Source organism: Eptesicus fuscus, chromosome 13, assembly GCF_027574615.1.
Source record: "Eptesicus fuscus isolate TK198812 chromosome 13, DD_ASM_mEF_20220401, whole genome shotgun sequence".
Lineage (NCBI taxonomy): Eukaryota > Metazoa > Chordata > Mammalia > Chiroptera > Vespertilionidae > Eptesicus > Eptesicus fuscus.
The window spans coordinates 54,073,837-54,098,996 of NC_072485.1; the positions used below are offsets into that span (position 1 = coordinate 54,073,837).

The 25,160-nt window shown below is 54.7% G+C and overlaps 1 protein-coding gene across 1 annotated transcript in view; it reads left to right on the forward strand.

The window, feature by feature from the left end:
* Positions 1–323: 323 nt before the first annotated feature.
* OTOG (otogelin) overlaps positions 324–25,160 on the forward strand; it is a 72,678-nt gene continuing 47,841 nt past the window's right edge. The window contains exons 1-22 of the mRNA XM_054725353.1: positions 324–435; positions 849–909; positions 1,075–1,135; positions 5,579–5,654; positions 6,606–6,698; positions 6,867–7,021; positions 8,230–8,348; positions 9,813–10,018; positions 10,766–10,896; positions 11,133–11,239; positions 11,564–11,673; positions 12,028–12,156; positions 13,230–13,338; positions 13,617–13,663; positions 14,133–14,278; positions 16,101–16,233; positions 17,089–17,266; positions 19,084–19,208; positions 20,184–20,396; positions 21,763–21,943; positions 23,606–23,680; positions 23,969–24,012. Of these exons, the coding sequence (XP_054581328.1) occupies positions 324–435; positions 849–909; positions 1,075–1,135; positions 5,579–5,654; positions 6,606–6,698; positions 6,867–7,021; positions 8,230–8,348; positions 9,813–10,018; positions 10,766–10,896; positions 11,133–11,239; positions 11,564–11,673; positions 12,028–12,156; positions 13,230–13,338; positions 13,617–13,663; positions 14,133–14,278; positions 16,101–16,233; positions 17,089–17,266; positions 19,084–19,208; positions 20,184–20,396; positions 21,763–21,943; positions 23,606–23,680; positions 23,969–24,012 (2,611 nt within the window). The remainder of the gene's footprint in view (positions 436–848; positions 910–1,074; positions 1,136–5,578; positions 5,655–6,605; positions 6,699–6,866; positions 7,022–8,229; positions 8,349–9,812; positions 10,019–10,765; positions 10,897–11,132; positions 11,240–11,563; positions 11,674–12,027; positions 12,157–13,229; positions 13,339–13,616; positions 13,664–14,132; positions 14,279–16,100; positions 16,234–17,088; positions 17,267–19,083; positions 19,209–20,183; positions 20,397–21,762; positions 21,944–23,605; positions 23,681–23,968; positions 24,013–25,160) is intronic.

The window sequence follows — 25,160 nt, forward strand, 5'->3', positions numbered from 1 at the left end:
AGGAATAAGGGATGTTGGAGGCTGCACAGAAAGACTTGGGGCTGAGAGATCTGAATCCAACCTCCCCTGGGAGGGGCAGCCAGTACAAGAAGGACTAAGGCTGGATCTTCCTCAGGCGCCTAAATTATGGTAATGACCTGGGCAGTCCTGTCACTCTAGCTTGGGGAGGAGCCAAGCGCCTGGGAGGCGGGGCCAAGGAAACCCTGGGGCAAGACTGCAAGACAGACCTCGGCCGCAGAGTGGAGGTGTGACCTAGCCCTCGCCGGGAGAGGTACTCAGCACTCCGGGCCTGTGTTCCGGCTTCCTCGACCCCTCGCGCTCCTATGGGGGCCCCGGCCCCGCGCGTCCCCGCGCCCGCGCTCTGCCTGCTCCTCGCTTGCGCCTGGCTGTCCTGGGGTGAGCCGGCTGGGGAATCCCTGGAGGTGCCTGCTTTAGGTAAGAGGTGTGTGGACTAGGGGAGGCCGGGGCTGGGGAACGTTTAGGGGAACGGACCGGGGCAGGATGGAGAGAGGGAAGAAAGAGAGAAGGTTTAAGGGAGGCCAGGAGGACAGCCAGGGAGAGGGTCTGAAGAGAGGGGCCCAGAAGGAAAGAGAGGCCTGCGAGAGCCCGGGGAATGGGTCCCAAGCTGGGCAGAGTGGAAGAGACCCAAGGTGGGAAACTACGGAGAACTGGGCGCAGAGAGTGGGATGAAAGAGGGGGACCCTCATTTAAGAGTGCCAGGGAGAGGGGAAAGGATTTGAGGTGCCAGGGGAGATGTGGGAGAGGCTTCCTATCAGGTGGGGGACAGGTGGTGGGAGGCCCAACAAAGAGAGGCATAATTTGAGTGGAGAGGAATTCCCTGCCCCCAGCCGAAGCACCTGCACCCCCCAGCAACGCAGAGCTGCAGCCTGCTCTAGCCCAGGATCCCAGGTGAGTAGCTTGTGGCTGCCCCACCCACTGTTCCCATCTTTACTCCTGGTGTGCGTGACCCCCGGACCCCCGGAGTTAGCACGGAGGTGGGATGGGCCTGGGAGCGGTGGGGAGGCCTGGCCCATTCTTATCCCCTTGCCCATGCCGGGCTTGTTTCTCACCTAGCCACAGCCACCCCGAGAGGACCCTGGCCATAGGGGACGCGGCAACATTGATGGGAGGCCAGGTAAGGGGAGGCCTGGAGAAGGGGGGCTTCAATGGGCAGGGGCTCGTTTCTGTTGGGATCTGAGGCTGGTAGGGAGTTCCTAGGTTTCAGGAAGGCTTCTCTGCAATTATTCAGAAGAGAGCAAACACAGTTTCTGGTGTGAAGTATGCAAATTCGTAAGTCACTTCTATTCCTACTCTCCTAATCTCTTAGGGCCCTGCAGCCAGCTCATTAATCTGTCTGTCTATCTATCTGTCTATCTATCTGTCTATCTATCTATCTATCTATCTATCTATCTATCTATCTAATCTATCTATCATCTATCCATCTACCTACTTTTTTAATAAGAGTAGGGCACCAAGGTGCTATCAGGAGACAATTGAGCTCTCCCCTCCCCGAGTGAAAAGTGGGAAGGTGAGGGGTTAGGACAGTGGTCGGCAAACTCATTAGTCAACAAAGCCAAATATCAACAGTCCAACGATTGCAATTTCTTTTGAGAGCCAAATTTTTAAACTTAAACTTCTTCTAACGCCACTTCTTCAAAGTAGACTCGCCCAGGCCGTGGTATTTTGTGGAAGAGCCACACTCAAGGGGCCAAAGAGCAGTTTGCCGACCGTTAGGAGAGTGTTCTCTTTTCCCTGCCTGGCCTGGGAAGGCCCTAAACCCTTTCAGAGGCCCCTCTCCATACCCTAAGGAGTGTCCCAGCAAAGCTGCCCTGAGAGGGGAGAAAAACTGGGCCACCTGGTGGGGTTTGCAAGGAGGGGTCGGTGGAAAAGCAGAGGCCTGAGCTACCATCCTCTGAGTCTTGACCACTCCCTGTCGCCCACCCTCCTGGGTTCCTCATGCTTTCAGAAGAGGTGCTGCTTCGTTTTCTTCCTTTGCCAAACTTCTTTGGAGCTCTGGACCAGGTGACTCAGGCTCTCCTTCTAATCCTGGCCTGAGCTTGTCTCCTTCCTACAACCACAGACATGTTACAAATGCAGCCCATCTGACAGCGAGGTCCCCCCAGCATCTTGAGCCTCATCTCATGCACCTTAGGGATCAAGTCTGGGTAGCTCCTGTGCCAGCAGATGGGGAACATCATTTATCGTAGGAAACAATGTGTCTCACATTCCTGCCCTTTGGAAATAGATACGAAGACCCCAAGGTAGGAGGGGTCATGCTTATCTGGATTTTTTAAAAATTTCTTATTTGCATTTAGAATTATGGTGAGATATAGTTTGATTTGAAAGATAATATCTTTATTATCCAGCTCCCAACTTTTAGAATTATGGTGAGATATAGTTTGATTTGAAAGATAATATCTTTATTCATTTATAGCTGGGGAGAGCCAGGTAGGTGGGTGACTTGCCAGGCACCCACAGAGCAGGTAGAGCTGGGTCTCCTGGTGTACTGGCCTGTCCCTGGCACCATGGATGCCCCACAGGAGTCCAGGGAAATGTGTTTCAGCGAGGGAAATGATCCTTACCCAGTACCTCTTCCCCTGGTGGGCTTCCTTCCTTGCCGGATTCCAAGGCAGGCCTCCCCTTTTTCCTTGTGAAGCATCTGGACCAGGCAACCCCAGCAGGACTCTCACATTACTCATAGAACAAATAAAGGTGATGAGAATGAAGCCATCAGCTAGAAAGTGAACTTGGGGGACGCTTCAGGGCCTTCTGCCTAGAATGCCCTCATTCGTAACAGAGGGGGAGTCCCTGCCCAGCACCCTGCCACCCTTCATTTCAGTGCTGCGTCACTCCTACAGAGCTCAGCCATTCTCGAAGAATTGATGGTGTAGACCAGGGGTCCATGAATGTAGGTGGGGAAAATATATTATTACTTACAGGAACTTCAATTAACTGAACTTTAGCATTCCTTTCAATTATTACTGTAGACTACACACCACCGAGAGTGTGAGCAGTGTCTGTGACTGTCACCAAAGAAATCGCAGATGTGTCCTATCCCCTTACAGTTGTTGCCACCTCCCAATCTCACTTATGCTCACTGCTTCAAAATGTTGGCAGTGACAGCACGTGCTGCTAGGTCTGGTTATTTAATATATTAATAAAAAGTGCAAATATTACCAATCGCACATTATAACATATTTTTACAACTATATTTCAATGTATTTGATTGCCTTTGTAATCATATGTTTTATTTTAGAAATGTTATTCTGAGAAGGGGTCCGTAGTCTTCATTAGATTGTCAAAGGTGTTCATAAAAATGGCATAACGATGACTAAGAACCCATCTACACCGAAGATGAATCATGTGGACAGGGTTTACGATTTTTCTCCAGAAAATGGCATCAACTCTGTAGCACAGGCTGCTTTATCCTCATAACACCAATCTCAGAGGCCACATCTGAGGTGGAGGAGAGGAGGAGAGAGACCTAAAGGCCAATTTTAATTAAGCTCTTTGGGGCCCTGGAGGACCTTGGTGTCCATTGTTTCCCCTGGCTGCTGTCTCCTATTTCCTGTGGTCTCTGAGGCCCTGGGAGATAGATTACAGCCAGGGTGGGCAGCCTGAGCCCTAGGGCTTGGCCTGCGTCTTCAGGTTAGGGAGAGCTGGGGAGGACCCAGGAACTAACCTGGTCAAGGAGGGGCCAGGGACTTCCCAGGGGTCAGTAGGATAGTGAAGAGGGAGGAGGTGAGTGTCTGGAGATGAGGCAGAGAGACTCAGCCTGCCAAGGAGGGGCAAAGAGCTGGGGTTGGTCTCAGGGACCAAGAGTTCTGAATACTTTCTATGTTCCAAGTCCTTTGCTAGAGGCTGGGCATTCATCCTGGGGATGCTGATGGTGAGAGAGGAAGACATGTGAGACGAGTCCCCACACTGTGTTTGTGTCTTGTTGGCCCTGTAAAAAAGAGCGTGGGCTCCCCGAGGGCAGGGATTTTATTTTGTTCGCTACACCTGGCCAGGGGCTGAGCATATAGTTCTGGAAAACTGTACAAATGAGGAGGCCGAGGCTCTGAGAGGGAAGGAGCCTGCTGTGCACAGAGTCCCAGATCCAGGTGACTTTAGACATTTTGGACTGGAGTTCTGCAAGGTGAGACGTCCAAGTCAGTTGGCCATGTGGTGACTGAACACACATGATGTCCGGGACAGCCCTAATTTCAGAGGGTTTGTATCTCGAGAGACCAAGTGTTTGGATTTGGGGTCTGAAAAATAGGATTTCTTAGTGTTGTTGGTGGGGAGAGGTCCACATCCCCACCTGCTGCTTGTGGGAGTGGGCTTCTTGCAAGAACCCAAGAAAAGGGATTTTCTGAGACTCACACGGGAGGATGAGGTAAAAAGCTTTATTTCTGAGCAATTAAACCTGAGTTCCCAAGGTCTCATTTCCCTTTGCCCCACCTTAGAAGAAGTGTAGCTGTGGCTTTAACAGGACTAGAATTAGAGCCAGTGTCCAGAAATTTTGCCCCATATTGGAGCAGTGTCCAGTCCAGCATCAGGCTAGCTTAGCTTGTGTTCACCCTTGCAGCCCATCAGTCCATTGCCTATGGGGTCCACATGGCCACATGGCCACATGGCTATGCAGCTATGGAGGGAACATAGGCAGGAGCAAAGCCAAAGGAACCAGAGAGCTGAGAGAGCCGTGCGCCAAGAGCCAAGAGAGAGCAAACTCTTTTGTTTGGGGGATTATGTATCCCCAAATTTTTGTGGGCTTGCACTGGCTCCACCTCTTCTACTCAATGGTTTGTGTACACAGGTTTGATTGACAAGTACCTCCCCTAGGTCATCCCAACTTCACTGTGCATGCGTCCATCCTCTCCTTTGTCTAGTCCCTCCCCCCAGTAATCTGCATGGGATGGGCCGGGTGGTTCCCTGGGGAGTGCAAAGTTACAGCTTCCTGGTGAAGCTGCCCAAATGGCTTGCCTGTAATGTCTGGCCTTCCCTTTTGCTCTTTTCCTATTATTAATAACTAGTTAATGGTAACTACAATGGTATCAGTAGCTCCACTTTGCCTGTGTCCTCCTCAGATTTGTGGTATCAGGGAGAGTCCTGACTTGGAGTTGAGTTCTGAGGACTGTGGGTGGTGATGAGTGAGGCACTGCTTTTGCTGTTGGAAGATCCCAGAAAGAGGGTTGGGGTGAGGGATGGGGTGAGATGTCCTCCCATCCTGCAGTGGGGAGCTTTGCTCTGCCTCATGTGGTTTCTGTGGAGGAACATGTTTGTTCTCAAGACAAGGGGGTTTTGTGTTGAGCTGTGGAGACACAAAGGTTTACTAGAGAGAGCAGGAGGGGGAGAGACGGGGAACATTGGAGGGGTGGCATTCCACTTTGGAGAGTAAAAAAAAAAAGCCTTTACTTCTCTGGGCCTATGGCAGGCCTGAAAATTCTCCTTTCCCTGCCTTCCAGAGGTGGGCCTGGGGAGGGGAAGGGCCGGGGCATGGAAGGGTCGGGGGCCCCCTTCCTCCAGGTGATGGACAGAAAGGGCTGTGACCTCCAGGAAGGCTGCCCTTGATCGCATTCTCTCCCATTTTTAAAAGGAGGCTGAAGCCGTGGACTCCTTGGCCATGTCTTTCTGGGAAAGGCGGCTCCATCGTGCCAAATGTGCACCATCTTGTAAGTGGTCCCCTCCCTGTGGTCTGTGGGTGTGTATGGGAGGGCCCAGCTGGCTGAGAGGCCAGTGAGGGCAGGACAGGCTTCCCTCGGGGCCTCCTGGGACCTCTTTTCCCTGCATGGGCTTTCTTTCCCATTCTCCAGCCCCATCCTCCAACTTCACTCTGTGTTCTCCCCCCTGGCGGAGGAGCCCCTCGCCAGTGTTCTGTTCTTAGGACCATGGCCTTGTGGCTTTCCATTCTCGCGCTATCTGACTCTAAGGAGTTTGTGCTTCCCCCCTCCACTGTTTCTGGGGCCTCTTTCTGTGTTCTGTGGCATTGCTCTTCATCCTGTCCTGTGTCTCTGGCCTCTGCCCTCACTTGTCCATGGCCTCACCTGTCCTGTATCCGTGGCCCCTCCTCTTACATCATGGCTCCTTTCCTCACCACACCTTGCTCTGCTTTATCTTCTTGTCCTCTGTGGCCTCTCTCTCTACTGAATTCCAGATGTGAGGCCTCTTCCCCTCCCCTGGTTTGTGCCATGGCCTCTGTGCTTATGGAGCAGTGAGGAAGAGCAGAACTTGAAGATGTCAGGGTACTGTCCCTGCTCACCCCACATGCTCCATAGCTCAGCTCTGCCTGCCTTGCCTGGAGGCCAGGCAGGAACTTTTAGCTGCAGGTGCTGATGACCAGGTAGGGCTGGTCTGGGGGCCATGCGGTGCATACTGAAGGCACGTACCCCACTCTACCTGCCTGCCAGGGAAGGGGCTGGGGAGCAGTCTGAGGCACCCTACTTGTGCCCCCATTAAGGTTAGCTACTGAGGAATGTTGGAACTGCCTGGGATGGGCATCTGAGTTCCATGTAGTTCTGGGAGGGCTGGGGCCGGCTGCCCTGGCATGAGGGAGGAGCTTCATCCCTGAGTTCTGCCAGTCTCCGCTCGATGAGGAGGTGCTCCTGTGTCTGTCTCCCTTGCAGACTTGTTCTCCTGCTTCAACGGGGGCGAGTGTGTGCACCCAGCCTTCTGCGACTGCAGACGCTTCAATGCCACTGGACCGCGCTGCCAGATGGGTGGGTCTGGGCTCCATCCCACCCTGGGAGGGGCCGTGGGTACAGGGACATTCTGGGGGTCCGGGACTGTGGGGTGAGTGGAGGTGACCCTAACAGGGCTGGAGCCCAGCAGCCTTTGGCTTGGTGCCCACTGCAGCTACACAGAGAGGTTCTCTTTTCCTGGCTCAGTGTACAATGCTGGCCCTGAGCGGGACAGCATCTGCCGGGCGTGGGGACAGCACCACGTGGAGACATTCGATGGCCTCTACTACTACCTGTCTGGGAAGGGCAGCTACACGCTGGTGGGGCGCCATGAACCTGAGGGACAGACCTTCTCAGTCCAGGTGAGGCCTCCCTTGACCTGCCTGTGTAGGAAGGCTCCACTAGGCCCCGGAGGCTAGTGCCCCTTGTCGCAGGCATGCACCTGCCAAGAGGCTGCCCAGGGGGCCATGCCCTGCATGGGCCATGACCTTGACCGATCCTGCCCTCTCTGCCTTGGGGTGTCCCACATCAGAGTTTTTCACGGCTGTCATTTCCTGATGGATATGTTACAGTTACGTAGCGTGATGAGGTACCACTCAGCCATGGATTATAAAATCAACGGAATGAGTCACCAACAGCCTAAACATCCCCAAAGAGAACAGGAAGTATAAGAATGCCTTACACTTGAATGGGGTACATATTATTTTGTAAAGCTATTGTTTTATTTATAACAAAACAAATGTACATATTTTTATTTCTTACTGTGGGTCATGGTCAAAATATTTGAAAAATATTTAGTAATTAGACTGTGGGGTGGCTTTCACAGGTCCTACTTTTGGCTGAAGTGGTCCATCTGCTTAACCACATTTAACGTAGCCGTGGAAGGTTGAGGACGAGAACCATTTTCAGACTTTTCTCTAAGCTCTGGGAGCTCTGGTGCCCCCTCACCCACCACCGCCTGGTTCCTGTGGCCTTGGAGGGGTGGGTGGGTTCTCTCTCAGCAGGGGGTAGAGGAGATGGGTATGTGACAGGCAGCACAGGAGTGGCCTGGGGGTGTGGGGGAGGGCTAGACTGCTCGCCAGGGTTGCGGTAGAAGTGTGTTTATAGTGTGTGGGTTGAGAGTACCCTGTGAGTAGATACATGAGGTGAATATGTGTGTGTGTTCATTCTGTATGCATGTGAAATGGTGTGCGTACACAGCCCTGCCTTTCAATCTGATGGGATCACCTGGGATGGAGAAACAAAGAGTCCAGAAATGGGGAGACACCGCAATATAGTGAAAGAGCGCTGGGATTTGAACCAGCAGACCTGGGTTAGCATCCTGGCTGTGGGTGTGACCTTCGTCACTTCACCTTCTGAGCAGCAGTCGCCTCCTCTCTGAAATTCACATCATCGCAGCTCTGACCTCCCTGTGATGTTGGGGGACTGGGAGAAGTCTCAGATGAAAGGTGCCCGGCATGCAGTGGGCAGGTGATCAGCATTTAGCAGAAGCTCAACAGGGGGCCACAGGGTCCAGAACTGAAGTTCCCAGCAGGAACCCTGCACTCTGGCCTTTGACCCCCCCAATCAGGTGCACAACGACCCGCAGTGCGGCTCCTCCCCCTACACCTGCTCCAGGTCTGTCAGCCTCTTCTTTGCGGGTGAGCAGGAGCTCCGTCTGGCCAAGGAGGTCACCCACGGAGGAGTGAGGTAACGACACCTTCTGCCCTGACCTCTCCTACTCCGGGGCAGTGCTGCTGGTGGGGGTGGGTGAGCACCTGCCGTTCTCAGGCCTAAAGAAAATCGTTCTCGGGGGCAGCAGCAGAATTTCCACCATGAGGGCAGGAACACACTGGCAGGCCAGCTGGGCGTCCAGTCAGCTGGGTTTGCAGGAAGATGAGTCCCTCGTGATTTTCTGTGACTCTCAGGCCCTGTGGGTTTCCAGACAGTGGGTTTTCAGGCAAAGAGCAATTTCCCAGAGAGATGCGAGTGTGCTCCTAAAGCGTGCTAATTCCCTGCCCACCCCCACAATTTGAAGACAATCTGCCCGAATGGATAATACACAGTTCAAGTCTCCTCAGAACAGAAATGGCATGCTTTCGCCCTTTTCTGGTGACATGGGGTCATTTTCTGGGACATCAGGGGACCGCACAAGGGAGGGGGACCCTGTTCCCACACTAACTGGACTGTGGTTCTTCCTGAAACCTCCGTCGCTGTCCTCACTTCCCTGGCTGCTGTCAGTCACTTTGTTGCCGAAGGAGAGGTGGGGTCTTCCTGCGACGACCCTTCTCCCCTTTCTCATTTCTGGCTTCAGAACTGGAAATGGGAAAAACCAAGCTTTTGGGACCATTTTGGTTGGTTGGGCGCCTCTTTTGTTTTCCTTTCCTGATTTTTCGGGTGGATTGCCAAATCCCAGGTTGGCTAGGAGACCCTGTACCAGTAAAACCGGGGAAAGTGGTCCCTGCGTCTTTTCTTCTATCCCACTCTACCTTCATCCTCGGTGTTTGCTTTTCTTATCCCGTTCTCGTCCCCCACCAAACAAAGAAACAAAGCCACTGTCTGTTATTCCATCTCTGCTGTCTAGGAGAGCGGAGCTAGCAAATCCAGTCACTCCAAGATTTGTCTCTGCCAAGGAAATTGCGATTTTAAAAAGCAATTTTAAAACTCTGGAGACAAAAGAATCTGTCTCTATGGTGGACTTCTAGGCATCGAGGAGTTGGGGAGGGGAAGGGGGGCCTTGGATCTCATGGTCCCAGTGGCCATGTGGCTGAGGCAGGTGCCGTGTAGCTGGTCCCATTGGCCATGTGGCTGAGGCAGGTGCCGTGTACCTGGTCCCAGTGGCCGTGTAGATGAGGCAGGTGCCGTGTACCTGGTCCCAGTGGCCGTGTAGATGAGGCAGGTGCCGTGTACCTGGTCCCACTGGCCGTGTGGCTGAGGCAGGTGCCGTGTACCTGGTCCCAGTGGCCGTGTGGCTGAGGGAGATGCCGTATACCTGGTCCCAGTGGCCGTGTGGATGAGGCAGGTGCCGTGTACCTGGTCCCACTGGCCGTGTGGCTGAGGCAGGTGCTGTGTACATGATGGGTCCTGCAGGTAGGGATGGCGGATCCTTTGGTGAGGGGACTGGGCTAGTGGAGGTGCTGTGAGTACTCTGGCGCCCTGGGCTGTGCGTTGCAGGGTCCAGCTGCCGCATGTGATGGGGAGCGTGCACCTGCAGAGGCTTGCTGGCTACGTCCTTGTGCGGTATCAGTCCGCCTTCACGCTGGCCTGGGATGGCGCCTCCGCTGTTTATATCAAGATGAGCCCAGAGTTCCTGGGCTGGACCCACGGGCTGTGTGGGAACAACAATGCTGACCCCCAGGACGACCTGGTGACCAGCTATGGTAAGGTGCAGGGTGGGTGACCTCCACTGGGTTTTGGTGGAGGGACAGGTCTGGGAGGGGTGGGAAGGTCTTAGGGAAGAACCCTGGGTCATGTTACTAAAGATCAGTGGGAGGCCACTTCCTACCACGAGTGTGACCTCAGTTCTTAACCACTCGACCTCAGTTTCCTCTTCTGTAAAATAGTCATAATGAGAATTCCTACTAGGGTTGTGTGAGCATCTACTGGGCACTTTGCTGGGTGGGATTGACCTTCTAAGGCCTGGGTGGGGGGGTGCAGAGGAGGGAGGAGGAGGGAGGGCTAGAGAGCCAGGAAGAGAGGGCCCAGCTGGAGCTGAAGGTCCCTACGGAGGAGAAGTAAGAGTAATAGTGAAGGTGCAGGGCCCACAGCATATTGAACACTTTATGTGCATCACCCCATATCGTCCATGAAATGATCTCATGGGGGGATTATGGGCCCTATTTCACATATGGGGAAACTGAGGCCCCGTGTCCAGGCTTACACACATTTCTCTCTCCACTGCATGGCGTTGCCTCCCCTGAGTGTGGAGCAGTAGGGACCCACTCCAGGTGTTTAGCGTTCTCCCAGGAGAGTGTCTCTGTTGAGCATGCAGATTGGGAGGGGAGCTCAGGAGGCTGGATTCCTCAACTCCTTGCCTACCTCTGGGCATCTCCTCGGCTGCACCTACCTTCCCTCAGATCCCTCTGTGCACCTGCCCCCACCTGTGGTCATGCTGGTTCTCCCCACAGGGAAGCTGACAGACGATGTGGCTGAGTTTGTGCACAGCTGGCAGGAGCAGGCCCCTAACCAGCCTCCAGGGCCCACAACCTCCTCCCTGCCTCGCCCACCGTGCCTGCAGCAGAGCCTGGGAACCATGCAGGTCGGGACCCCGGCTCCTTACCTCCCACCCTAGTGCCTGTCTTAAGTTGGGTTCCCATCTACCTCTTGAAAAGTCATTGGCTGCAGGTGCCCAGGTTGTTGGTGCCCAAGGACCCTGTCCTCCCTCTCCTCCCCCTCCCCTGGGCCTAAGCTGGGGTTCCATGTGGGGCTGGTGGAGTCAGAGGGCTGTGCGTGGCCCTGCTGGTCCCCGGCTCCAGCTCCCTGCCCTTGCCCCAGAGTGTGTATGACCGGTGTGAGGTGCTGCTGAGGCCCCCCTTTGATGCCTGCCACGCCTACGTCAGCCCTCTGCCCTTCGCGGCCAGCTGTACCAGCGATCTCTGCCAGTGAGTGGGAAGCCAGGACTGGGGGTGGTGGGGAAATCCCTCTCAGTATTGGGGCGGGGCTCAGCCCGTGGGCCACTGAGCCGGACAATCCCAGGACTGACAGATATGTTTCCCAAAGCTCTGAAATTATCTGCAAAGATGGGACAGAGCTTTTTTATTCACTGAGGCTCAGAAATAGGGCCTCCCCCTCCCCGCCCCCTCACCTGTTCCTTTCCCAGCTGTGTGGAGAGCAGGGGTGCCCTGAGCCCTGCAGTCTCTACAGAATGTGGAGGGCTGGTGGCAACTGGGCTTTGCTCCAGTATTACCCTCGGTTTTCCTGCCCAGGTCAGCGGGTGATGAAGCCACCTGGTGCCGGGCACTGGCCGAGTATGCCCGGGCGTGTGCCCAGGCGGGGCGGCCCCTGCAGGGCTGGAGGACCCAGCTCCGGCAATGCAGTAGGTGCAGCCTGGTGGTGGGCAGGGAGCGCCCAGACAAGCTTTGTCCTAGGGTTGTGGGTGGCATTCTGAGGCCGCAGCTCAATGTCCTGTCCTGCTCAGAACCACAGTGAGAGATTTAAGCCCTGAGGTCTCATCCCATGTGACAGATGGGAAACTGAGGCTCAGAGCGGGATGGACTGGCCCAGGGCCATAGAGTGAGAGGAGGGTCGTTCTTGCCATTAGGACTAAGGGATCAGGAAAAATCAAAGCCCTTCCATTGCTGCCCCAGGGCCTAGGATAGGGACTGGGTGGGTCCTGGCAGAGCTGGGCCCGTAAGGAGCTGACAGGCCATACTGCTTTCTTCCTCCCAAGCCGTGCACTGCAAGGAGAAGGCCTTCACCTACAACGAGTGCATCACCTGCTGCCCCTCCTCCTGCCAGCCCAGGGCGGCCTGTGTGGACAGCGAGATTGCCTGTGTGGATGGCTGCTACTGCCCCGATGGTATGCTGGGGACGAGAGGGTGCCTGACCTGGAGGGCACGGATTGAGCATGCAGCAGGGACTAGGAGGATGCCTGTGCATGGAATGAATGAAGGAAGGAGCAAACAACTAATAAGTGAATAAATGAATGAATGGGCTGAGGGAGGTGAGGATGGGGGCGGGACTGTGGCTCTTGGGAGGTTCGGCAGGGTGTTTCATTTCGTTGGGTATGAGCTTTTTAAGGTGCATAGATGAGGACAAGTCATCCATCATTCATCTGTTCATTTATCACAACGCATTTGTTTCAACATTCATCCACATACTGTTTTCACAGTGTATAACTTTGCAGCACATCTATAGTGTGCATGCAGGCCACTCGGCTAGGCAGGGGTGGGATAAAAAATATAAAGATTGCCGAAACCGGTTTGGCTCAGTGGATAGAGCGTCGGCCTGCGGACTGAGGGGTCCCGGGTTCGGTTCCGGTCAAGGGCATGTGCCTTGGTTGCGGGCACATCCCTAGTGGCGGGGGGGGGGGGGGGGTGCAGGAGCCAGCTGATCGATGTTTCTCTCTCATTGATGTTTCTAACTCTATCCCTCTCTCATCCTCTCTGTAAAAACTCAATAAAATATATTTAAAAATATATATAAAGATTGACTTTAGGGATCAGACTGATGGCAGTGAGAAGACACTTACGTATGACTCCACTCTAAGGCACATCAACTCAGGGGTTCACACTAGAAAGGATATAGGAATTCACTAGTGGGAGAGATGGTCAGGGAAGGCTTCCTGGAGGAGGCGGTACCTATGCTGGTTCTAGATACAGTAACAGGCTTTTGAGAGGTGGCGAGGAGATGCTAGACCGTATGCAGGCTGTTTGGGATGGGTGTCTCAGCAAAGTTCTGGAGGTGAGATTATTTGCTCAGAGGAAGTTCAGATCTGGCCTGAGCTGAGGATTTATACAGGAGGACATTTGAAGGTGGGCTCAGTGGTGCAAGAGCTTGGGTGTGGGGATCTTGATCACAGGATCTGGGGAGCCATGAAAGGTTTGTGAACAGGAACGGAGGTGAGTTAAGTGGGCCTTTCTGTCACCTTAGGGTTGATCTTCGAGGACGGGGGCTGTGTGGCACCTGCCGATTGTCCCTGTGAGTTCCACGGGACCCTGTACCCGATTGGCTCTGTGGTGAAAGAAGACTGCAATGCCTGGTCTGTGTCCGCTGCTGGGGGTGGGAGGAGCTGGTAAATCCCAGGGCTTTCCATCAGGGCTGCCCATCTGGGGTCTGGGAGCCCTGATGACATGAGGGCGCTCACTCAGCATCTCTGAGTCACAGATGTCATTAGATTTCATCTGTGGGTGGAATCCCCACCGCCCATTTCAGAGATGGGAAAACTGAGGGCTGGGGGCAGGAGCTCTGTGCACCCCGCCACCCTCCAGCATCTCTTCCAGGAAGGGTGAGCCCCTGCCGTTCTGGTCTCTGTTTCAGCACATGCACTGCGGGCAAGTGGGTGTGCAGCACATCTGTCTGCCCAGGTACACCTGACCCCGCCTTGGACTCTACCCCCTTCCTCTAGTCTCACAGTTTTGAGGGCAGGGAAACTGGGAGCCAGGCCTGCTGTTGGGGCTAGGGTGGTGGATTGTGGGGGTCACTCAGGGTTGTTGTTTTTTTTTTGGCATAACCACCCTCCGTTTCCTCAGAGCTGCTTTGCCTGATTAAGTGATTGCTCCATCCCACGAGGGCCCATTTTTCATGGGGTTCTATGTATCTAAGGGCCTTCCTGACTTCAGGGGCTTGGACCAGAATTGGTCTTCAAGCCCAAAGCCTGGTCTCCTGTCAGAGGGAGTTCAGGGCAGGGCTGCGCCTCCCCAGGGGCCAGGGCTCCAGGCGCTGCCCTGAGTCCCCAGGACAGGGTGCTGACTCCTCCTCCTGCTCAGGGCCTGCAGGGCAGAGGCCGTCCCCACGCGGCAGCTCCCATGGGTCAGCGCCTTTCTCTGTCCTCAGCCGAGTGTTCGGTGACTGGCGACATCCACTTCACCACCTTTGACGGCCGCCGGTACACGTTCCCTGCCACGTGTCAGTACATCCTGGCCAAGAGCCGTTCCTCGGGCACCTTCACAGTGACACTGCAGAACGCCCCGTGTGGCCTGGTAAGGGATGGGGACCCCGGGCACAATCCCGCCAGCCGCCCGTGCCCTCTGCCCCTAGAAAGGCTGGGGATTTAGGGCAGGGCCCAGGTCTTTCCACAGCCCACTTAGCCTTCTGTCTGTTGTTCTTGGGCAGAGCCTGGGGCAGGAGACTGGGTTCTGGCTCTAGAATAGCTGAGAGTCAGTTCCCTTTCTTGGGCCTCAGTGTTTGTGTGTGTGTGTGTGTGTGTGTGTGTGTGTGTGTGTGTGTGTGTGTTTGTTTTTGTGTTTTTTTAAATCTGTAATATGGCTCTAATTCAACTTAATCTTCTCTGCTTCCTTGGATTGTATCTTCAACATCTCTGTATTCATTCAGGCATGCATTCATTTTCATTCATTCATTCATTCATTCATGAGTTCAGCAAATACTTGTGCCCAAAGCTATGTTAGGTCTTGGAGACTGGGATGAACTGAGCCTGGCTCTGGCCTTTTGGGCCTTACACTTTGCTGGGTAAGGCAGACAAGTGACCCCATAACCCACTCTGTTACAGGAGCTGTGACAGTGTGGAGAGTACAGGGTAGCTCTCCGTGGAGGAACTTTTCCTTGTTGCTATGTTACCTGGGCATCAGAGGTGGATCCAGAAAGGCTTCCTAGAGGAGGGGACCCCCGAGCTGTGTCAGCTCTGCCTAAGCTGGCCCCTGCCTCCCTCCTGAACCTTTTCTTAAAACACTTTGTCCAGTGGGTTCTGCCCCTCTGGTCTTCTTTTATGTCCTTGAATGCATTATATGCCATCCTGAGTCAGGGGATATGATCCAGCTATTCTCTCCTCCTGGATGTCTCCCTTCTCCCCTTCTCCCTTTGCATCATTCAGACCTTAGCTCCAGTGTCACTTTCTCCCAGGACTCAGTTTTCTGATCTGAAAAATGGGGTTGTTTATGCTTACTGAATAGAATTGCTATGAGGGTTAAGGGAATACATGTATATAAAAAGATCAGAATAGTGCCTGAACATGGAAGCTCTACGTTAAAGTTAGCTGTTACAATTATTATTATACATTGTAGCATTAAGAGTTTTTAGTATTGCTATGATTATTTTTACATTATTATTATTATCATTTCCTAGGATGGCCTTTCCTGCCTCTGCAGATTAAGTCTGGTTCCTTTGCTATATGTTTTCTTAGCACCTACATGTGTTTGCAGCACTGATCACAATGATAAATAGCCTGCTTTGCATTCTTCATTTAATGTCTGTGTCCCACACGAATATGTACTCTCCACGAGGGCAGGAACTATATCTGTCAAGTTCATCACTGTATGGTTGTGTTGATCTCTCCCAGTGCAAAGAGGTACAAATGGGCTCGTGCATACTACCCATTTTAGAGATGAAAACCTGAGGCCCAGAGAATATTAGCTCATATCCTGCCTCCCTGTGCGAGGAGCTTGGTACTCTGCAGGATGTGCACATGGAGAGAGCTCTATAAACAACCATACAAGGATGAAATTGAAGACCCAGCTGGCAGTCGAGTGGGGAGTGTTTCTGAGGCTAGACTTCGGGCCATCCAGGGGCCATCTCTGCTCTGGGTCATAGACAGCCTGAGTGTTGACTATCACAGTTAATTGCATTATCCTAGCTCTGCCACTGACCTCCAGCCTGAGCCTCTGCCTTCCCATTCCCCAGATGAAGGCATTTAGTTAGAGGACCCTTAATGTCCTCTCGGGCTCTGTCACCGTGAGGAGCCTGCCCCTGGCCTCAAACTGCACTCAATTCTCTGCTCCTGGAGGGCTCTGTTGGGATCAGCAGGACAGACAGACTAACTCTGCCCCATGGGCCTTCCTTCCTCCCCAGAACCAGGATGGAGTCTGTGTCCAGTCGGTGTCAGTGATTCTGCACCAGGACCCACGGAGACAGGTGACCCTGACCCAAGCGGGGGATGTCCTTCTGTTTGACCAGTACAAGGTCACCCCACCCTACACGGACGGTACGGCTTTGGTGGACGAGAGCTGGCTGGGAGCTGCTGCCCAGGCTTCTCCCAGGCTCCTCTGGCCAAAGGCACTGCCACGTGGGCAAGAGCTCCAATTCTAATCCTGGGTGGATCAGGCCAGGGGCACCTTGATCCCAGGGACATGGATCATGGACTCTGAAATGATCTTTGTCCCCACTCCAACGTGACAGGCTTCAGAGCAGTATGGCCTCTCCTAACTTAGGGTATGAATGGAGCTGTTTTCCACCCCCGCTCTCAGATTTGTTTATTAATTACTGTTAACCTGTCTGATTCCACAGGGATTTGTGGTAGCTCGTAGGAAGCACGACTAACAAAAATGGCAAAACTACTAAGAAATAAAATAGCACCAGAGAAAATGCAAAAGGAAAGAAGAAAGAACAGGGACTCAAGATGGAGAGGAGTGGGGGTAAAGAGGCCAAAGAAGTGCAAACCACAAAGGGCATAAAATTCACCACAATTGCATCTAAACTTTAAAATTGCTACGACTGAATCCAAAGTCCTGTTGTGAGCTTCCTGGTGGCCGTTGTGAAAAGAATGGGCAGTTACGGAATTTCCTTTGCTAGAGAAGGAAACATACCAGTTCGCAGGGAGGCAAAGCTTTCATAGGCATTTAAAGCTGGAAGAAATGTCTCAGGTGGTTATCCCTGGTCCTGGTTTCATCATGGAGCAGGATTTCCCCAAGGCTCCCCACACCACCCCCTCGGCAGGGTTCACTGTGTGTGAAGGCTGGGCAGGGGATGGGGCTCGGAGGGCACCACGCAGGTGGTGGTGGTGGTGGGTGGGGTGCATCGTGGCCCAATTCCCACGTCCCCCTTCGGCTTCTGTGCCCAGACGCCTTTGAGATCCGGAGGCTGTCCTCCGTGTTCCTGCGGGTGAGGACCAACGTGGGCGTGCGGGTGCTCTACGATCGAGAAGGCCTGCGGCTCTACCTGCAGGTGGACCAGCGATGGGTGGAGGACACAGTGGGCCTGTGCGGCACCTTCAACGGCAACACGCAGGACGACTTTTTGTACGTGCTCCTGCCCTGGAACAGGAAGGAGGGGGCGGGGGGCCCGTGGGGCCGAGTATCCTAATCTCCCAAACTCCCATGGGCTCTCATGGGCCTGGTATTCACCATTGATCATTTATTTCTCTGCATGTGAATTTGAGTATGTTTCTTTAAGGCAGTGGCTCAGTCTTCTCTGTGCAGAAGATGCAGAGGTTGTTAAAATGCTGACTCCTGGGTCCTTCCCTTTAACCCTTTGCACTCGCTTGCTTTTTTCTCGATTCCTTTATTCTAATGCTAACCGTGTCGAGTCACACTCGACATCCGAGTGCAAAAGGTTTTAAGAATCTGCTATAGGTTAAGGCCCAAGAATCTTATTTCTAACTAGAGGCCTGATGCACGGAACTCGTGCAAAGGGGCTCAGCCCTCGCAGCCTCGGCTTCGTTCGGAAGTTCGTCTGGAAGGATGTCCGGTCTAATTAGCATATGATGCTTTTATTATTATAGATAAGCACCGCTGTGATTCTAGTCTATGAGGTCTATGGAGCATACCTTGAGAAATACAGTTTTATGGCAAAAAAATCTTAAAATTAGTAGGGGTTTGAGTTGGCTCGTGGTTGTTTGCTTTAATTGACTGTGAACACCTTTAGAGGAGTGCAAACCCCCAGTGAGCCAGTGATGCCAGAATTCCTGCTTTCTGTCTCACCAACCCTTCAACTTTCCTGCCTGGTGCTGTTTCCCATGGTCCAGCGGAGAGTTAAGAGAGGACTCTCTGGGCTTGGACCCAGTTTAGTACCTTGGGAGGGGACAGTAGTCAGGCCTTCCAGAAATAAGGACGAAGGATTGATCTTGAAGGATGGGGGTTCTGGCCAGTCCTTCGAGTTACACGCATTGGGTGATGCAGAAGGAAACACGAGAGGCTTTCTTCAGCCGGAAACAAGAATTCAGATTTGCTTGGAAAAACCAGTAACAAGGAAAAGCTGAGTGCTTTTCAGTGCACGCACACTTACCATGCAGCGCTCTGCTCTGTCTTGCCTGGTGGGGCTGAGGTTAGGGCAGCCGGCCAGATGGTGGGGGCAGACCTTGGTCTGCTGTGTGGGCTGCTTGCCGCCGTCCTAAATGTGAATTCTGTGGAAACGCTGCTCTGTGTCACCTGAGGACTCTGGCTGCCCCGGAGCAGTCATGTGGGCAGAGCCTGCCCCCTGTGGACGCCGAGGGCTCTCTTCCTGGGTTTGGTGACCCTTGGCAATGGTGATGTTTAGAAAACATCATGCTTCTCCCCCTTGCTCTCTTTATTGCCCCTCGCGTGACTGTCTCCTACCCAGAGAGAAAGGGAGGGCAGGGGAGTTTTAGGAACGGCCAGTGGGAAGGCGAGGAAGAAGTCTGGTTCACAGTGTTCCTGTTTCTTTCTGACACGAAGAGCTGGGGGTGGGTGCAGAAGGTAGGGCAGTGTGGGCCCAAGCCCATTGGGAGTCCCTTTGGAACCTGTTACATGTGATGTGTGCGCGCCCATAGCCGTAATTGTGTTTGCATGTGGCTGTGGAGGCCCCGTTGGCTGCTGGCGTGTCTTGCACATATCTGTGCTGTATGTGAGTGTGTGTTTGCTTGAAAGGTGTGCGCAGGTGGTATTCTTGGGCCTATGGTGTTCCAGTTCAGGTGGGTACATTTGTGCCTCTTAACCGTGTGTGCTTATGCTTGGTCCGTGTGTGTGTGCGTGCGTGCGTGCGTGTGTGTGTGTGTGTGTGTGTACATGATCAGGGGGGTGCTTACTTGGGTGTACACTGGGTGTTCACCTGGGCCCCCATGGGCAAGTGTGTGAGTGTGGCTATGTCTTGGCTGCAGGTCCCCGGTGGGTGTACCTGAGAGCACCCCACAACTCTTTGGCAATTCTTGGAAAACGCTGTCTGCCTGCTCCCCGCTGGTCTCTGGCTCCCCCCTGGACCCCTGTGATATGCACCTGCAAGCCGGTGAGGTGGGGGGAGGGGGAACGGGTGCAGTGGGACTGGTTCGAGAGACAGGAGATGGGAACCCTGGGCATGAGGATGCTGGTCCAACTGGGCAGGGTTGCTAAGAAACTGGGGTTCCCTCCCGGTGAGGGTTTGTCAGGCAGGAAGCTTCACGTTCTACCCGGTTAGGTGCACTACTGGCTCCCTTATCTCAGGGCAGAAGCCCAAGTCCTCACCGTGGGCCCATCAGGCCCTATACCCTCTGCCCATCCCCCTCATCTCACCGCCTCCTCCCCTGCCCTCCACTCTGCTCTGGCCCCCTGGCCCCCTTGCTGCTCTCTCCTCACAGCCAGGCCGCCTCTCCTCTCCAGACCTTTGCACTTGCTGTTCCCTCCACCTGGGATGCCCTTCCCTCAGAAAACATACTTCTCACCTTTTTCAAGTTTTTGCTTAAACATCATCTTCCCACGGAGGCCTTTCCTGACCACTCGATTTAAAACCGCAATTTCCCCTCCCGCCTCAGCTTGCGATCCCTGTCTCCTTCCCGGCCTCTCTCCTTGGAGACTTCTCCTTCCACTTTTCTATGTAAATTGTTCAGTGATGGTCTCCACAGACCAGAATGTACGCTCCGTGAGGGCAGAGATTTTGTCTGTTTGTTCACCCCTGTTTTTCCTTCCAGCACATGGGTTCATGACTGGTGGAATGCAATGTATGAGTGCATGTACACATGCGTAACGTGTGTACATGTAAACACGTACCCCTTTACAGTTATTTATACTCATGCATGTGGCCCGCTACATATTCACATCCAAACTCACTAAACCATACCCACACATTCCCAACCAGACATGCACACAGGCACACACACACACACACACACACACACACACACATATACACACACATTCCCCTGAGCTGTGGGGAGGGAGGCAGGGGCTGGGCCCGGGCCCAGCAAGCCTGACCCCCGGCCCCCGGCCCTGTGCCTCCTGTCCGCAGTCTCCTACGCGGTGCAGGCCTGCAGCGTGCTCATGGAGGAGCTGTTTGCGCCCTGCTCCCTGTACCTGAGCCCCGTGCCCTACTTTGAGCAGTGCCGCCGGGACGCCTGCCGCTGCGGGCAGCCCTGCCTGTGTGCCACGCTGGCCCACTATGCCCACCTGTGCCAGCGCCACGGGCTCCCCGTCGACTTCCGCACCCACCTGCCAGCCTGTGGTGAGTGCCCCACACTTGTGTGCCCATGTGAGGGGGCCTGGAGGAACGGGCGCTCCAGACCTGAGTGTCCACCTGAACTCTCCCCTCGCACGTCCCCAGTCTTCTCCGGCCTAACATCCCGCCTCGCAAACGGCTTCTCCTGCTCTCCACCTCTGCCCAGGGCCTGGTCTCCTTGGTCACCCAGGCCTGGGACATGTGACACCCAACTCCTGTCTTACCCTCACCTCCAGCCCATCTCCAGGTCCTGTCACCCCACCCCACCCCCACCTCTCAGCACTTGCACTGCCACCGCTCTAGTCAGAGCTGGAACAAGCTTTCTAAAGACCACCCGCTCCGTGGCCCTCAGGTGCACGTGTGGCTCAATGGGCATGTGCTGGCCCATACCCACTGCACCCCACCTGGCCACACTCCTCCCATCTCTTAGTTGTCTCTGTGCCCCTAGCCCCAGCACAGGGCCCCGCTCTGAAAGCTATAGGGAAATGTCTGTTGAATAAATGAAAAGGTAACAGCACTGGGAGTCAGGAGGCCTGAGTTCTAAGCCAGCCCAGTAGGTAATTGCTGTGTGTCCCTGGCAAGGCCATGCCCCTCTCTGAGCCAAAGTTTCTCTAGAGGTGACTGACTGGATAGGACCTGTGGTTCTCAGCATTGGTGCACATTAGACTCACCCTGGGAACTTTTCCAAATGCACTTCTCTGGGCCACATTCAGTTCAATGAAAACAACGTACCTGTGGAGGGCGCTGGCATCAGCATCTTTAAAAACTCCCCAGGTGGCTTGGTGTGCAGCCCCAGGGAGAGCAACTGAGCTGGACAGTCTCAGGGGATCTACTTGCCCTGACCCCTGGCGAGTGGGAGACCCCGAGGAGTGGGACAGCGGCCAGGTTAAGCAAAGAGAGGGCCGTCTGGACGAGAGGCTGCCGAGGGGGCATAATTGATCTTCACAGCCGAGTGTGTTACAAGCGTGGAAATGAGAGGGGCAGGTGTGTGTGTGTGTGTGTGTGTGTGTGTGTGTGTGTGTGTGTGATGGGGTGGGTATGTGGCTGTCAGGGGCCAGTGATTTCCACCCCTCCCCCAATATCGTTCCCTAAGAGGAATGCCCTGCAAAGAACAAGATACACCAACGGCAGGGCCCAGGCTGAGGTCGGGAGGTGGGGCCCAGCGCTGCCGCCCTGCTGGGTGTAGTGGGAGGCAGTGGGACGCTGCCGTCAGGCTGGGTTTAAATCCCAACTCTGACCTTAACCTGCTGTGTGACTTTGGGTGAGTGTCTTAACTTCTCTGGTTCTCAGTTCTCCTCATCAGGATAATGATCCGACCCTACACAGTGGTGGGGACAAGGGAGACAAAGCACAGTTCCATTTTCTACTACAGCACTGTCCTGTGAGGCCACCAAGGAGTACAGCCCCTGTGTGGCCCTGTGTGGACAAACCTGCCAGGACCTGGCTGGCCCTGAGGCCTGTGGCGGTGACCTCAGCGAGGACGAGTGTGTGGAGGGCTGTGCCTGCCCACTGGACACCTACCTGGACACCCAGGCTGACCTCTGTGTTCCCAGGTGAGCAGGTCGGTTTGACCTCTGTCAGTCGGGGAGGAGGCTGGGGTCTCCAGGGCACCTGAGACTGGGGAGCCTGCCTGGCCCTCTGATGTCCCTACTTCATTTCACAGTCACAGGGCAGATCTGGGTGGGTAAGGTGGGTGGATGGGTGGGCTCCCTCCTCAGCTCCGGCTCTTCAGGCCACTCCACAGAGACAGAACTACCCCACAGGCAGTGGGACTCTGGAGTCACACTGGGTTTAAACCCCAACTCTGACCTTGACCTGCTGTGTGACCTTGGGTGAGTGTCTTAACTTCTCTGGTTCTCAGTTCTGCACATCAGGAGGACCACAAGACAGAACCACCCCACAGAGCCAAGAGGGTCTCTCTGCCCTCACCTCCCCACTCTGTCCACAAATATTTATTGACCCCCCTAGTGTGGTCCCGGCATTTCTAGGCCCAGGGCATTCAGCAGTGATCAAACAGAATGCTGTCCTCATGGAGCTCCCATTCTAGGTGGTGGGGTGCAGAACAGACAGACAGACACTGATGGGTCTGGTGGTGAGCAGAGCTACAAAGTGGAATGAGAATAGGAGTCCTTGGGTAGGGTGGGTCACTGTTATGTCACCTGAGATGAGCATGGAAGGAAGGCCTTTGAGGAGGCAACTTTGGGCAGAGACCTGAGGGAAGTGAGGGAAGAGTGCTCCAAGCAGAGGGGGCGGGGCGGCCCTGAGGCTGCTGTAGGCCTGGTCTCAGTGTGGCTGGAAGGCATAATAGGAAGTGGAACCCTCCCAGGATCCCGGGGCTGACAGGCAAGGCCCTCGATCCCCTCCGACCCCCGGCCATTTCTCCATCTGTAAAATGGTTTCATATTCGACTGAGTGGTGGGGGCTGGAGAGAGGCCTCTTTTGGGGGTAATATCAGAATCACTCAGGCCTTTTTAAACTCCAGAATCCTCCCTGGAGATCCAGTTCCCCCCGCCCTCCCAATGTTGAGTATTGCCAATGAGGGGAGCCTCTGTGCCTTGTATGGGGGGGGGGGGCGCGGGGGCCACTGGAGAAGGAGAAAGTGACTGAGAAACATGGGGGTGGGATGAGTTCAGACTTCCCTTCAACGGCTCTGCTCCCCTTGGCTGTAGCCCACAGCTGCTGTGGGAGGCATGTGAGGAGGTAACAGTCTTTGCCCTCAGATGACCTACAGTGAGGAACTGAGAGACAGCACAAGGGTCCTTGCCTTACAGGGTCCTGTGAGGAGCAGATGACATGACGTATTTAGAGGGCCTAGCCTGGTGCTCAGAATACGTGACAACCTATAGGCTTAGGCATAGGCCTGAGCGACTAGAACAGATGCTGGGTGTGAATGACCAATACAAGACTATGGCCCTGTCCCCGACACGGCATGGGCTCAGGCAGCGTGGCCTTGGCTTTACATCCAAAAGACGTTGGCGTTGGGAGTGTACGGAGACCTAGCTCGGTGGATGGGCCTTGAGTCTGAGGCCCACCCCTGACCTCCGTCCCCGGTGCCAGGCTGGCTTCCTCACTCCCTGGAGATGTGTCACCTGTCACAGTAGATGCCATTAGCTGTCCCTCTGCCCCTGGCTGGCAGAGAAGTGAGTCCCTGTCCGTGGCAGTCCCCGCCTCAGCTCCTGCGTCCGCTCACTGTTCTCTGCCTCTGGGTTTTATAGGAACCAGTGCTCCTGCCACTTCCAAGGCGTGGACTATCCCCCGGGAGACAGCGACGTTCCGTCTCTGGGCCACTGGTGAGCTCCCTGTGCAGCCGCGCTGCTGCCTTCTCTGTCAGTGGAAGTTGCTAACTGAAGGGAGTGCATCTGAGCAGAACGTCCCATGGATGGCACCCACCTCTGCACAGGAGCCAGGGACAGGCAGCGGGAGGGATCTGGGGGCAGTGGCTCCGGGTCTCCGGGTCCTGCAGTGACTGGGGTTTGGTGTCTGGGCTGTGCAGTGACTGGGTCAGCTAATCAGCATCTCTCTCTCTCTCTCTCTCTCTCTCTCTCTCTCTCTCTCTCTCTCTCTCTCTCCCTCTGCAGCCACTGCAAAGATGGGGTCATGAGCTGTGACAGCCGAGCCCCAGGTACGGGGACTGGAAGGGAGGGGGCTCTTCCATGTAGTGGGGTTATAGAGAGGAGAGTGAGGAGCTCAAAAACAGATGGGGATGGGGAGAGGCCACCCCCAATCTTGCCCTGCACTGAGCCTTCTGTGTTCCGTGCCCTCTCGGGAAAGACTCCAGCTTGGAGGGTGGCGTCCAGAAATCCTGTCCCAGCCTCAGTCCCACCCTACGCCCGTCCTTCCTGCTTCCCTAGGAGAGCCTGAGACTGTCTCTCTCAGGGGGGCCAGCTGGTGTCTGGGCGGTCCCTGGAGTTCCCCTGGGTCCTGGATGTCCTGGGCCTGAGCCATCACGTGTCTACTGAGGCAGACTCTCTGCCCAGTCGGGTGCTGGACGTGGGGGGTCACAGAGATGGGGAGGACAGCCTGGGCCTTTGAGACGTTCCCAGGCCATAGAGATGGGAGTGAGGTCATGGGTCAGCGGTGGGTCAGCCTGTGAGGGGCTTGGAGGTGGTAGAACGGAGACTGGGATTTTCAGGGAGCGTCTCTTGGGGCAGAGGAGGCCATTGAGGGTGGAGATCAGCATAGCGGGGACCAGAGACTAATCATATGGCAGGTGGCAAAGAGCAGGGCCTCCAGAGTCAGGCAGCCTGGGTTCAGACCCTGCCCAGCACTCGCTGGCTGTGCAGTCCGGGGTAACTCACTTCACCTCTCTGAGCCTTTGTTAACTTTTTTGTAAGTAACCTAGACTTCTGCGTTCTCCCCATGTTCCATGTATATCCCTGAAAGTGTTTTCCTGTTATCACTCCTGGCTTTGGATTACTGCCTCTTTGGGACTTTTATCTCCTGTGGCTCTTCCTTTCTCTCTGCTCCATCCCAGGCTGGGCATGAAACTCAGCTCCCTTTTATCGATTTTCCTGAAGATCACTCACACACGTGTGAGTGTGCACAGTCAGCTTGACGGAAGGCCTGGCGAGAGAGAGAGAGAGAGAGAGAGAGAGAGAGAGAGAGAGAGAGAGAGAGAGAGAGAAATTTATGCCATAGAAATACGGGGAATGGGAACTAACTTCCTGTTGCTAAAAGTCCTCTGGCCACCCCGCCACACTGCGTGGCTTCCCTATTTTTAGCTCCTCTCCTCGTCCCTCTGGGGCACTTCCTCTCTATCATGCCTTTTGC